Consider the following 15,176-nt stretch of genomic DNA (forward strand, 5'->3'; position numbering starts at 1 on the left):
GTGGTCAATGCTTAAAAATGTGGCCTGTGCCTGAATCCTAGAGCAGCATATGCATCCAGGGTACAAATATGCAGGGCTGGAATGAAGGTGCACGCGCCACCTTAGCTGCAGCCCTTCACAACTAAGATGTAAGATTCAATACATCAAAGCTTATGAGCAAAAGTAAAACCTCATGAATGTGTCAAACATCTGTGCACTGGAGGAACAAGTAGGGCCGGAAAAGTGACCCTGCTGGAGTTTTCTCAGCACCTTCTAAAATGCCAGTAACAACATTTCTCCCACTCTTAAAATTAACAGTGAACTGAAGTGACACTTTTCATTATGGTGAGTAGTCAGGTAGATTCCACTGACAATGGAATTGTAGTCTTTATTAAAGTTATTTTACAAATTTATGTGTAATATGAAAAGGCTGCTTCCATTTTAACATGTGCTTTGGGGATTTGCATCAGCCGTAGGAAAGGCTTTAGCTGAATAGAGTTCTGTCTTCAAAAATGTGACTATATCCTTCACCTCCAGTCTTTCTATCTTCCAGTTATGGACCTTACCAAAGAAAGGAGAAAATAATCAGTTTGCAAGAAGGCAACACATAAAATAAAAGCTAGTTTCAAGATCCAAGCATGTGAAGGTAATACCAAGCCAACTGCTCTTTAAAAGCAAGTGTTATCTTATGATTACTCATGTTTTAAAAGGTTAGTAAGAGTATGTGCTAGGGTTAAAGAAAGCTCTACCAGTGTAAATTCTCAAACTTTTAAAGGTTTCCTGGGGCACCTGGGTGGCTCCACTGGTTAAGCATCCAACTCTCAATTTAGGCTCAGGTCATGATCTCAGTCTATGGGATAGAGCCCCATGTTAGGGGGTCCTGCTTGGGATTCTGTCTCCCTCTCCCTCTGCCCCTCCCCTCTCTCAAAAATAAATAAACATTTAAAAAATGAAGGTTCTCTAAAGGGTGCAAAAATCCCTTTCTTGGGATAATCATCCTTAGAATACATACAATATCCATTATGGGAGAAAAAGACTTAAATAGTTGCCCATTAAGAAAAATGTGGCATCAACCTCAGTAATATGCATGTAATCCATTTTTAGATATGAAAAGTATCATAATGTAAATGTGAATGTTTACATTTCACATAATATGCAGGACCAAATAACTGGCAATTAAATAGATCCCAACACTAACATATACATAAATTCATTCATAAGGTTCTTGCTCCATACAGACACCTCTGGAGATGCTGGTCAAAAAAAGCTGTGGAGTCGGAATGAAAATGAGGTGTGAACTCCCCTCTTACAAGCCATCTAGCTTTTCCTGGGGACACGCACCCTACAGCAGCCTCACACCGGCCCATGAAAACAAAGCTTTAATATTCATCTTTTCTTCCCTTAAGAAATTCTGGAAAATGAATAGGATTTCATGGGTCTTTAAAAAAAAAAAAAAATATGATTTACATTTTTCCTCTTAACAAAAAAGATGAAAGTTGACCAGATGCTAGCATTTATAAAACTCCTAGTAAACGACAGCCAGCAGCTGAGTGGACACCAAGCCACGTAGAGAAATGCTCTCCACCACAGAACCCCTGCAGGACTGCCGGCAATTCCCCCCGAGTCCTCGTGACCACCCTCAACCGCAACGTCCCCAGCGGAACGGACGTCAGTCACTGAAGACTATCCCGTTTGCATTTTCTTCTTACCAAGATCACATGAAAACCCATTATTTTCAAATGCCGCATTTTCATAGCAAGGTATCCTCTGGGGCGGGTTAAATCCAAACAGTAAGTGGATCTAGGAACACACAGCACGGCTACTCTGGAAACGAAAATGCACCAAAGGAGACCGTTACTTACGAGACCACACGTACAATCACGCTGTGTTCCTGTTCTTTGCAGACTTCATGGCTGAGCTCTCTGCCGACCACCGTCTTCACCGTCCCTCACTGCCCCTCCCGTCCTCCACCCCCTTGTTACCTGGCCTCTGCGAATACTCCAGGACGTGAAGGCTGCTTTAGAAACCAAAAGCTTGCAATAATGCTTTACATAGCTTTCCCTCAGCCACCTTCAAGGGTGGCTACGTACTTGATGAGGAAAATACCCAGATAGGAAAGCATTTCCAGGCTGTCCTGTGCAGTGTTAAAAATCTGACCCGAATACAATTATTTATGCTACTAGAAGCAGGGATGTAGATAAACAAATGGCACGTGTTTGCCTTGTACATATGGTCTCCCAGAGAGAGAAGCACTTGAAAACCAGAACGGAGAGTCCAAATACAAAACAGGAAACACTAAGAGAAAGGCCAAAACTGTTAAAAAGATAAAGTCTGTATGCGTAACAAAATATGGAAGGCAAAATTTGTTTTTTCATTGTTCTTGGCCTTTTGGAAAGATTAAGTCGGTTGGGGGAAAAATAAGACATTTGTATCCTTACTCTCTTATACTTTGGCTGTTATCTGAGATAGCGTAAGAGAAATTTTATCTTTTAAAGGAAAGCTCACACTCCTTACTTCTCCTCAGAGCTTCAGGCTGAGAGCTACTACATTATTAGGACAGAACAATGGAGCACCTGAAAGAGAAAAATTAGCTTTCACAGAGGTCAGAGAGAAAGCCACTCCTTTGGGGGAGGTACGTAACAGTATAGGGGAGACCACAGTGAAAAAGATGGACAAGGAACAAGCTGGGTGCATTCAGAAAAGGGTAAAGTTACAGAGCTGTAAGAGAATGGTGAGGGATGAGCAGATAAGAGTTTGAATCCCTACATATTTTTTCCCTAAACCTCCCCCTACTGTATGTACGTGCATACACACGAACACATCCTATAAAGCAATGGGATGCAGGCTCCTTGGGGTCGGGACCCACGGCTGCCTCCGCGCTGTGCGTCCCGCAGAGCCTCCGCACGGAGGCTGACTGAACACGGGGTGCCACAGCCAAGACCGGAAGCGCCGCTTCACCAGCACGCAGGATAGGCCCTCGGGGCGCAGTACCATCAGTCTCCAGAGACACCCAGGGTGCAGCACGCGAGTCAAGGAAACGCCTTATGATTAACTTCAATATGGCTTGACCCACGTACAATACAGCTTCACTAAAAAGCTAAAGTTTCTCTGCCTTTAGGAAGATCCTGGTGGTAAAACAAAATATTTACTGGGTACTTAATTTTTGTAGAAGCCTTAATTTTTTATAACAACTATTNCTAATTTTTAAAAACTCCTTGTTAAAAAAAAAAAAGACAACAAACATTGCCTATTTCATTAAATGACTCAACTCCAGTCCACCCTCTTTAATCAATGTCCACATTTACACCTACGGAGTAGATGAACGGATGAGAAGTCTACACAAACATAAAGTCTTAATATTGTTACCGCTACTTAATATGAAGTCTTTGAAAATCAAGATTTAAATGAATATATGCAAGCAACCTTTGAATATCTGCAGCGGCAGTTATCACATCCACACTGGAAAATGGAAGCACTTGACTCCTGTTAATATCCATTCTGACTTCAAAATCTGAAAGAAAAGAATTAATTTTTCCAACATTACTCAAAGTGATTTTCTGTTTCAAAATGTATACTGCCACTACTACTACGGACAATGGCATCAGACAAAAACCATGTTGAGCTGACCACGTGCCAGACTCTAGTCTGGATTTGACACATATAACGTCGCTTACTCCTCACAGGAAGCCTGAGAGGTGGGCACTACGGTTACTGCCATTTTACGGACAAGGGGCTGGGGGCTGAGGAGTGCCCGAAAACACTAGTACGCACAGAGCGAGAACCCAAACCAGCCCAGTTTGGAGACAACGCAGCACTAACCTGCCGCAGAAAACTCATCTTAGTCCAAAATAGAGGAAAATAAATAAAATACATAGAGGAAAATCATATAAAGCCTCATACCGATATGATAATTATGGGGCAAGTGTACATTTTTTAAGAAGTATCCTTCTCCGAGAAGGCTACTTAGCGCGTCTGCCACTTTCGCATTTGGATATAACGGGGTGGAAGGCAGCGGCGGCAGCACTAAGTCTATGGCCTTGTGACAAGAAACATCAAGTTTTAGACAAGCAGCCAAAATACGAAGCTTGTGAGCGTTCCTCTCTATGTCACCTAAAGAAAAGAGAAAGAAAATACATAGTTAAGAAAAAATATTACTGCCACATTTAAGACATTCTATTAATGCACCTATATTTCTGATTATCTGTTTCTTATTGACCACTGTCTTTGTGTTTCCCTAGTTCCCACAGACTCTAGATCAGTGCCCTGTATTTGATGATATTTTACAGTTTAAAATCTCTCTCAAGGTGATTTAGTCTAAACTCTTTACTGAATGATGAGGGAATGCCCAGGAAAATGTTCAAATGCCTCACGATTAACGAAAGGCAAAACTGGGACTAGAATCAAGGTTTCCTGGGTTCGAGGCTGCTTCTCCCACAATAACTGCTTAAAAAAATTAGCAAGTGGCGTTGTTTCTTCACATTTCAACTTCAGAATTTCCTAACATTGCTTTTCAAGGAATGTAAACTTTTCTATTCTCAAACACATTATCAAATTTTGTACATCTAGCCAGATATTGCTTTTCTTTGTTTAATATAAAAGACCAAAAGTCCACAATTAATTTCATTCCAAGAGTAAATAAATTCACTTCTTTGGGAACTATCTGATTGCTTGACCTCAGGGTGTGTATCCTCATTATAGGCCATGAGTGACAATGTGTTTAGAGCTGCAAAAGCTGACTGGACTTGGCTTCAAATGTGACATGTAAGGATTAGGAAGTACAAACATCTCTGTCACGGCATAAAGAACACCTTGAACACTCAGCCTTTGTACAGGTGCAGACAGCGTAAATAAAAGGAACAATGATGATGGGTTTCTTATCCTTGCCTTCTGTATCCAGGATCTGTCAGTAAAGGAGGCTGGTTTTCTGGTTTAAAGCACTGACCTCTGACTTCGTCATTTCTGGTTCTTTCCTCAGTAGCATCTGCTCCACCTATGACCCCATTCGGAATCACGAGGTAGCTAGCGGTATGGCCTTATTTTAGTCACCACTGTACACCGGCACCGTACCTGATGTCAGCAGCTCATTGATGATGTCCTTTTGGAGAAGCTGATTAATAAGGCCCAGGGGAAAATGATTCATCAAGCAAAATGAACACACAGCATTCAATAGGTTTTCAGAAGAGATGTGGTGAAGGTAACCAGTCAGAGAACTAGCCATAGCTTCCTGGAACCTTCAGGGGAACAGAGAAAAGGCAGCTTTCAAACATAAATAGAACACAAGTTCATGGTAAGGCGAGTAAGGTGCCAGAGAACCAATGGCTTTAAGGAGTCCAAAGAAAGGAAATCAGAAAATTAAACTGGCAAGAAGTATTCACATGTCCTTCAGGTCAGGTGGCTACCTCATAATAAATATATATTCTCAATAAATGTTATTAGTTAGCTACTGTCATGTCTTACACAGAACAAACACTTCATAGGCTTTAACTCATTTAATTACTACTAAAGCCTTATGGGGTAGGTATTATTATCCTCATAAAAAAAGACAAGTAAACAGGTTCATTGAGGTTGAAGAACTTGTCCAAGAAAAAAGAGCCAGGAAGTAGCAGAGACAGTGCTAGAACTCAAGTTGTCAGGCCCCAGAGCCTTTTAACCATGATACTGGAGTTTTTTTGTTTTTTTTTTTTACAATAGTTTATTGTCAAGTTGGTTTCCATATAACACCCAGTGCTCATCCCCACAAGTGCCCTCCTCCATGATACTGGATTTTAAGATGAGTGTGTCTGTAAGCCTAAAACACCACTGCAGATTCTCCAGCTATCAATATTCTGAATTAAAAGTAAAAAAAAACTGCAAGCCTAATCCTACCACTCAGAACCAATGTTATACAGTGTAACAAAGCAGTTAAACATAGATGAAGACATAAAAGGTCAAATTAGGTGAAGTCACTTGCCCAGGGTGACGCTGGTGATAAACGGCACAGGCAGGAACTGAACCCAGGTCAGCCAGAGTCTTAGACATAGCTATCTTATGTAGGAAAAAAATGAAGGACATGCAAAGTACAGAGATAGCACACAGCACAGTAAGTAGATAGAGATTTGGGGACAAGGAGAAGTACAAGTGGAAAAGACGGGAGAAGGGAAGATCACTTGAAACTGAGCAAAGAAATGGAGCCCGGAAAGTGCGTGCTATCTGCTGCTGTAAGGAGCTGGCGGGGCCAAGGTTCAGAGCAAAGGTGAGTGGGCCTGCGAGTGAGTCCTTCTGCACAGCGAGGTTGCAGAGGAAAAGCTGGGGGGGCCGGGCGGCAGGAGGCGGGTGAGGGAGGCAGCGGATGCTACGCAGNAGCGGGGCCAAGGTTCAGAGCAAAGGTGAGTGGGCCTGTGAGTGAGTCCTTTGCACAGCGAGGTTGTAGAGGAAAAGCTGGGGGGGCCGGGCGGCAGGAGGCGGGTGAGGGAGGCAGCGGATGCTACGCAGGCAGGCCGGGAAGGACTGTGGGAGTTACAATAGGGCAGGAAGAAGGGAACAGATCCTAGGGAAGGCAGTGAAGCAAGCACGTGTGGGCTGCTGCTGACCACGTCCGGAGCCTGGGTGGTAATTACCTCTCGAATCTTCTTACCCCACTCCTGCCGTTCCTCATGTTTTAGCAGCACCCAACTGCGTGTCCTTCCCTGCACGTGTTCTGCTGTTTCTTTCTCCCCAGACTGAATACGGAGTCCCTTCTGCTCAGAATCTTCTTTCCTGCTGACCTCACTATGGTTACCTCCTGCTGCTCCATCTTTTAACATCTGCTTAGGAACCACCTCTCCAGGCAGCCCTGCCTGGCACCCATTCTGAGCCTCCAGGTCACTGGGCTAGCTAGTGTCCTGGCACAGCCTTCCTCTCTTGCCATTTATCCTGTATTAAACTCGATCACTCCAATTTTTATGCTGTATATAACTACCAAAATCTATGTATCTACCTTACCCATTACACAGAATCCTGGCAAAAAAGGATTGTGTCTTGGGGTCCCTGGCTGGTTCGGTTGGGTGGGGCATGGGACTCTTGATCTTACGGTTGTGAGCTCAAGTCCCACACTGGGTATAGAAAAATACTTAAAACTAAAAACATTAAAAAAAAAAAAAGGGGGGATGCGTCAAGGAAGTGTCTTACTCATCTTTGTTCTAAGTGCTCAAGTGCTTAGTATACATTTTCTGACTAAATAAATAAACAGATTTAGATGAGGAAGACATAGGAAGGAGAATGTTAGTAGAAAAGGATGAATCAAAAATAATGAGTTAAAAACTCACCAAGTTGGGTACATGAGACATGTATTTTTTTACATGTTAATCAGACCTCAATAAAGTGGTTTAAAAAATCACTTCACATAGTATTTAGTAAACAGTAAATAGCTGCTGGAGGAGGAAGAAGAGAAAGAAGAAGAAAAGGAAGAAGATATACGGTGACCACATGCAAGTGACCAAAGTTCTGGAGTCCAGTAGCACATTAAGGAGCAGAGAGGCAAATCTGGGATTATTTACAGGGTGGTAAATACGGATCAAGAAGAAACCAAAGGACTGAAATGACAGTTTAAACGTTAAATGTTTTCTTCCTCAGGTTCAAACCCAGGCAGATACTCTGGATTTAACCACACCCTCCCTCCCATAAACGAAATGATTACTCACAACGTGTGGATACATAGTATGCTAAACCAACTCTTCTACCCACCCTCTTCCAGTCCACTTACTTCCCAAATGCTCTGAGCTGGCCTGCCTTTAAAATCTCTGCCCCCGCAGCCTAAGACCCCAGCATTCTTTCTCTCTCTCCCTTATTGTTCATTTGGTACCTACCATTTACTACCTTCCTCTGCATATCCAAGACTTGCCTCCTTAGGCGGACTAGAAGAACAGGGAACACAATGTAATAATTTGGACCACATTGTCTCTTGGGATGCTTACAACAGGCTGAAAAACTTCCTGACCACCCCAGTGCTTTTTCTTCCAACAGCATGGAATCTGTGCAGCTGTTTCTGGAGTTTTAACTACCACTCAGCTTGACTGTGTTTGTCAAGAAAGTGCAGGGGGTACATGGGAGCCAGCCTCAAAGACAAGCCGGCAAGCAGAGAAAGACCAAACTGGGGGGGGNACTTGTGCTCAGTACAGAATAACAAGAACTGAGTCTCACTCCAGAGGGCTTTCCAACCGGGATGCAGAGACAGGCTTAATGATAAGTGATTACAGCTCTGTGTCAAGGCTCCACCAGAGATCCACAGACGAGACAAGCACAAGGGCTCTGAAGGGAACAAGCAGGGAAGGCACGGGAAACGCAGCACAGAGGTTTTTGGTACAATGGAGGGTACAGCGGGCAGCTGCTTTGCAGTGGGCCCCACACTTCTTGGGTTATGTGCTCCAAAGCGACGGGCATGTGACCCAAACTCGGTCAATCAGACTTCCTGTTCTAGAAATCCCAAAATAAAAATAAAATGAAGTTCTGTTTAACTTCAAAAATAAAGTATACTCATGTTTTATTTCTTGATATAGATACTGACCACGGATGTGTTCATTTGTCATAATGCATTGAGCTTATGATAACATGTAATCTTTTCTTCAAGTATGTTATGCAGCAATAAAAAATTTTAAAAAAGAACAAGTACATACTCTTGGGTGTGGCACTTGTGGAAGTGATTCAGAGAAGAATATACATGGAGAACAGAGATAATGTTTTTCATGGTTAGAGAGGCAGGATCATCCATCACTTTTCTTATAAATAAGTCCATCACATCAGTATGTCGGAAACCAAGTTTTTCAAATAAAATGAGGAGAAAGAGAACCTTTTAAAAAGAGTAAATTGAGGAAAAACTTTTTAATAATTATAGTATGCTACCAGTAATTTCTTTAGACCTCAAAAAATTTAAACAGCAATAGAATTATCTGAAGAGAATATTCCGTACAAAGAAACAATTCTCTCTTCCTCAAAAAATCTGTTCCAGTGATGCTTGAATATTCAGATATTCAGTTAATACCAGAGCATACAATGGTTTTCATATTTCCAAATCATCTCCTATAGGTGTCTCATACAACAGACACGGAAACTACTTTAAATATACCTTTTCTGAGATTTTTCAAAATGAGCAACTCATTTTGAATTATTCCCTCTTCCAAACCTAGACACTTCCTACATTCAAAACATGTAAGAGACAACCCAAAACTTTCTGTATTCCATGTTGAGCTGTACAGATGAGAACAGAGATGAAATGCTATGATTAAATTAAAATTTCCAGTTCACTTCTCATTTCCCTCTTGGAACTTCTCACAATTAGTACTCCTTTTTCCAAAAACAATTTCCATGGTAATCTCAATATATACTTTACCCTCCAAAGTAAAGTGAATCTAGTCATCTAATGCAATTACCATCGCATCATTACAAAAAGAAATTTTTACCAGCAGCTTCATTAGATATTTATGTTACTAACATAGCTCCCAAATTTAAAGGTTCCTACTCTTGAGGAAACAAGACAACTTTCCATAAATAGAAAATAGTCATGATCATTAAGTAATGACATTTTATTCTTCCAAATGCGTAAAGTAAGCCTATCACATCACCCATTTTTATTATGCTAGATTGAAAAAAGTAAAAGCAGAAATAGAAATAATCCTAATTATCCAAAGTATCACACAACTGTTTTTTCGAAAAACAAATACAAAGAACAAACTTTGGACAATATGGTTTTTACTACAGTAAGATAGTCAAAAGACTGAATAGTATATTAATAGGTAACTCCTAGACATAAATGATAAGGAGCTGATTTTTCAAAAGTAAATCCAACACTGGAATATTTTAGTCTTTTAACTGCTCTAAAGCTGATACAGAAATACTCAGAATATTAAATGAATTGATATGCTTCTCAAAAGTTTCTGAGGTTTATTCTAAACTGTTAACAAACTTACTTGTTTTAACTTCCAGATGTCAATAGTTACAGCCACATAATCCGCTATCCCCTTAAAAAGATCTAAATTACGGTACTGGAGGTCTCTGCAGGACTGCAATATGCTGATCAATACTTTAAAAGGACACCCATGGATATTACCTTTAAGAATGAGTTAAATAAACAAACAAAAATTACCACATGGCTTTGAACGTAACATCCAAGATACTCTACACTCAATACTTTTGTTTCTTTAGAAAAAAAATAGCACTGTACTTTGTAAAAACAAAACACAAATCAAAACAAAACAAAAAAACCCAAAAAACTACAGGCAAAAATAAAGTTCAGATCTAATCATATTATCAGATAGTGTTTGCATAACAGCAAAGATTTTAAGACAAACAAAACAAATACAGTCCTCAACAGTAGGTCAGATGCTAAAAATCATGAAAGGAAAATTCTTCTTACCTATGACCATCTTACTGCATTCATTCAGAAGTGTAATAGAGCGGTGATTCATGGCAGCTAAAGCCTCAAACATGTGCTGGCTATTCAAATCAGAAAATCTGTCTAATTCTCTCAAGGCTTTCATCTAAAGAAAATAAAACTTTATAATTTGTGGCAAAGTAAATTAGACTTTTAAGTAAAAAGGATAAAGTCTGAGCAAAATGACTCAAAGAGATACACAGATTAAATACATATATTTGAATGTACAAAAAATAAAAATCTACACCTGTTATTTCATTTTAGCAAAGTTATAACCCAAAAGCACAACAATGTCCTCCTAAAAAACTGACTTTAGGAACTGATAACAGGTCATAAGAAGTATTTTTTTTTCAAATCTTGCCCACTAGAGAAAACTTAAAATATGGTTACCTCCAGTTTCCTTTTAAGAGCAATTGGTGCATCTTTCCCAACACATTTCATCACAACTTGTAATGTGAAGACACGTTCAATTTTCCAGACTTGCTGATTAGCTAGTATCCTGTAATTACATACAATAAATACCACAATCTAGTATCTGAAAATGAAATTACCTTAGAAGTCATTTGGTCCTGCTCCTAATTCTAGGCAGGGAAGATGAAGCCCATAATATAATCTGCCTGCCCATGGAGCAATGTAAGTACTTAAAGATGCAGGGCCAGCCTAGCACTATGTCGTCTCACATTATTCTGCTATCATTATGAATAAATAAATCACATCAGATTATAATAAGATATCCCAATGCACAGTCAATGAAAAAGGAAATAAGTACTATCCTCACAGACCTATGACAATAAATCAGTTGCACCAATTCTGTAAATCATAAAACTCAAGCCCCCTTTCAGGCCAGGTCAGCATCGTGTAACCTCCTCATAGTGCCCAAATAACCGTGATGAGCTGAACACAAGTCAATTCTCTCCCAGCCCACATCAGTACTATGTTTTAGATCAATTTAGAATTATCAGTATTACCCACACTTTTTTTTAAATGGTTGACCCTAAAAGAAGTATTATTTCTAGCTTTAGCTTTACTAGATCCAGAGTCAGGATCTGAAGTTTAAGAAGGTACTGAAGACCTTCCAAAAAGGACCCCCACCCAAAAAAGGCAGGTCAGCTTTCACCTTGGTTTTTGACTGGAGATATAAAAGCAATAGAGAACACTACGTGAAGAACGAGTAAGAGAGGACTCACCGCACTCCTGCTCGAAGAACATCCACATTCTTGCATGGCTCCATTGCCTCTAAAATAGTTGACAAAACTGAAAGACATTTCTCGTCACACTCATTGATACGTTCCTATTGAAATATAATTACAAGAACACTGCAGATGACAAGCCCAGAGCAGACTATCTCACCTAAGCAAAACTACTGAACTGATACTTTCAATGAAATGTCTAAGTATCAAACCAATTAATTCATGGTCAGCTCACAAGAAACGACGTCTTTGGGAAGTAAAATGTCTTATGTAGTGAATTTTCCAAATAACCAACACACACTTTTGTGCATCTACACTTTTTTTTTCATTCATCATTATCACCGAAAATCCATTTGATATTGATTATATTCTTCTGCTTCTGAAATAACTTCAAACATTACTTTTACTTCTTAGGACTCAAGTTCAGCACGAAGACAACAAATGCAGTGATGTAAGAGCTACTGAGGTATACATGGCAATCTGTCCATCCCTAAAGAAACTTAGATAGCTGTTCTCTTATAATTTCTCTCTGTCCTCTCTTGGGTATCATACTGTAACTTCAGCTGTGAATCTTCCCATCCACATCTGCTATCACATTTTACCACTGGGTCTCAAGGGCAGTGGCCAGGCCCCAGATCCCTCTTTCAGATCTCCTGGGTTAGGGTACTGATCTAGATTCTAGAAATGGCAGTGGGAATAATTCAGAAAGTTAATAGTAACAACACAGCTTACCTAGCGCTCTACAATTTAATCACAACTAGTTCATATACCTCACAAGAGTAGTTGTGATCACATATGAGAAAACCTAGGCTGAAAGAGGTATGCTCCTCTGTTAAAATGGCATGACTAACAAGGCACAAAGTTTTAGGTCAGGACCAGGTAATGAGAAGAAATGGATAAGGCTGAAAGAAAAAGAAAGGTCTCATTCCCATGGGAGGGTTTCCATTTCAATTTACAACATTCCATCATCATCTGCGGTGAAAGGAAAGACCAAGTAACTGAAGGGCAAATTCACTAATGACATACTGAGCTTTCATCTCCAGCTAAGGAGGATGATATGAGACAATTCTGCTTTCCAACTTTGTATATCTCTGCCTCAAACACTAACCCTGTATTCTCCTCCCTTGTCTTTTCTTCCCATTATGAAGGCCTTCTCCTGACTAAGCTTTAAGTCTGTTATACACTCGTACAAGACTCTATTTTTCTTTCACTGCACTCAAAGCTCTATGGGGCCATTATTTTGTTCATAATTATATTCCCTTGTGTTCAGCACAGTGCCTATAATGTAGTAAATGTATGACTTATCAGAGCAATGTTAGTTATTTTTGTAATTGCCTACAAAATATTTGTCTTCCCTCCTACATAGGGAAAACAGGACTCATGTCTCCTAAATCTTTCTCTCTAGTAGCAAGAACAGTAACTGATACATTACTGACACCAAATAAATGTTTATTGTATAAGTAAATGAATCCACTAGCTGTTTGACATTGGCCAAGTTGTTTAACATTACTAAGTCGTTTCTTCATCTGCAAAACTGAGGTAAATATTGACCTTGCGGGGCTATTGAGGATTAAGTAAGTAAAAAGCGCAGGTACTCAATAAATATTAGTTCTCCCCTCTTCCCTACCCTCAACTAACCAACACTTCCTTGTATGTTTGTATCTCTCCTCATTTTATTACTCACTATTGGTCAACTATGGAGAAGAAAAAACCAGCATAAGCTTTCATAGATTTCCATAGCAAAAGGAAGGAAAGGCCTAGTCAACTTAAGGTCTCTAAATGAGATATATGCAAAAACAAATATAAACTACCATTCCACTGATAGGGAGGATACATCTCTATTTCCCCTCAGTCTCTCAAAGTATGCCAAATCGAGTAAGATGATATTTAAGTAGCATTTTGATGTTACCTGGACCACCCTCAGCAAAGTCTGTACCAGCAAAGTGTTCTGAGGAATTCCCAGCTTCACTATAGCAAGAAGACTGAACAGCACGTGGTCATAGCGCATGATCTTGGCTTCTCTCATCATTTGTTCACACAGTTGGCTAAATGCAGGGTGGTTAAACATCAGTTGTTTCTCAATGCGTTTCTGGTCCTCAGACATCCTTTTGGCAATTGTCCACATTGAGGAAAGATAGTTACTGCTGGGAAAAGTAGGTGCTTCTGAAAATATATCTAACACATCACTCAGGGAACTACACTCCTGAGACAGTTTTCTATAGTTGACAGGGGTTGGCTTTGTTTCCTTGGTGAGAACATCTTCATTGGAGGCCTCCTGATAAAAGTTTATCTTCAACCCATCATCAGAGGCAAGAGAGTGTTTTGAATCAAAGGGCAGTCTTCTAGGACAAAGCACTCTGGTAACTGTAAGGACTGTTTCAGTGCTTATGCCCTTTGTTTGAAAGTCATCTCTTGATTTTAAAATTAAGGCATCCTGAAAAAGGTATCTAATAGATGACTGCACTCTATTGCCAAAGTCACTTAAGAGAAAGCTTCTTAGGTTTGAATTGTTTGAAAAAACAACTTTTAGTCTGGAAAATCCCAAAGGAGACAGCCTCATAGTTCTGCTTGTTGGAACGGCAGTACTGAATTGTCTGAGGTTCCATAAAAAGGAACTTGCTCTGTTAATCATTTTGCTCTCCACCAAACACTTTCAAATCGCTTTGAAGTAGTCTATGTATCACAAATGCCACTTCTGTGAGTGAAAGAGAAGACGTGCCGTTGTTTTCCTATGGGGGGAAGGGTTATAAAGGGAATAAAAGCCAAAGCAAAACCTTTATTTAAAGAGATGAAATGAATTTAACTGAGGCTAAAGTGAGAACCTATGGAGACATTAAAGATTAAAACGTTAAAACTACTTTACCAAAACGGGCTTCCTTCACTTCCACCGCATCGTATACACTGTCTTAGAGCAGCCAGGTTACTTTAGAGGTAGTCATCGTATAAATGAGTTTCAAAAATAAATAAAGTAGGGTTTCTGGTGAAAAGTGTTTCCACAGTTTCCTTTTAAGAAAGGGATTTTATGTTACCACTGCCTTGGAGAAATCTTCAATGAAAAAGTTTTAACGTTGAGGGATACTTTCTAACATGAAGATTTAGCAACTGCCAAACTCGGACTTTTAAGAATAGGGACTGGGGCAAGTACCGCTGATGAGAGGAAGCAACAGGTCAAAGTGACGCTTGCATGCGGCCTGCGCTTGGGAGGAAGAGACAGCCAGTATCACCAGATCTCATAAAACGTTAGGAGCCAGTCTTTTCGAAGCTGAGCCACCCAATATTAACCCACCTTCCTAAACTTAATGCCCGAGCAACTCCTAAGACTCTTCTCCAGAAAGCAAGAAGTCTAAGGTATAGGACTGCCAACTGCTCCCGCCTAAGCTCGTCGTCCACTCACCTGAGGTCAGAACCCCGAGGTCTATACAGGAGCAGCCATGACAGCTTCCCCCGCGATCTCGCGTATCGCGAGGTTTTACGGATCCTTCATAGGTCAAAAAGCTTACGTTCGCGGCAGTTAGAGAGGTTGACTCCTTGAAAAGAAAGCCCACCCGAGAATGACTAGTTTTCTTGGGTTTGGGGTTAGGGACAGGGGAGAGCATAAGGCTTTTAAAGACAATATATGATCG

General features: G+C 40.3%; 1 protein-coding gene across 2 annotated transcripts; it reads right to left on the minus strand.

Moving 5' to 3' along the window:
- Positions 1-347: 347 nt before the first annotated feature.
- FASTKD2 (FAST kinase domains 2) lies at positions 348-15,045 on the minus strand. 2 transcript variants are annotated; one of them, XM_077771255.1, is made up of 12 exons: positions 14,948-15,045; positions 13,463-14,282; positions 11,551-11,654; positions 10,754-10,862; positions 10,346-10,469; positions 9,900-10,039; positions 8,610-8,782; positions 5,047-5,210; positions 3,880-4,089; positions 3,403-3,490; positions 1,689-1,803; positions 348-540 (listed from the first exon to the last, which is right to left on the minus strand). In XM_077771255.1, the coding sequence occupies exons 2-12, from the start codon at positions 14,183-14,185 to the stop codon at positions 421-423; spliced, it is 2,070 nt and encodes a 689-aa protein (XP_077627381.1). In that variant the 5' UTR covers positions 14,186-14,282; positions 14,948-15,045; the 3' UTR covers positions 348-420. The 2 variants fall into 2 exon arrangements, with proteins under 2 accessions (XP_077627381.1, XP_077627391.1); XM_077771265.1 differs by lacking the exon at positions 14,948-15,045 and adding an exon at positions 14,417-14,477.
- Between the last annotated feature and the right edge of the window lie 131 nt (positions 15,046-15,176).

This window comes from Crocuta crocuta, unplaced genomic scaffold, assembly GCF_008692635.1.
Source record: "Crocuta crocuta isolate KB4526 unplaced genomic scaffold, BGI_CrCroc_1.0 scaffold160, whole genome shotgun sequence".
Classification (NCBI taxonomy): domain Eukaryota; kingdom Metazoa; phylum Chordata; class Mammalia; order Carnivora; family Hyaenidae; genus Crocuta; species Crocuta crocuta.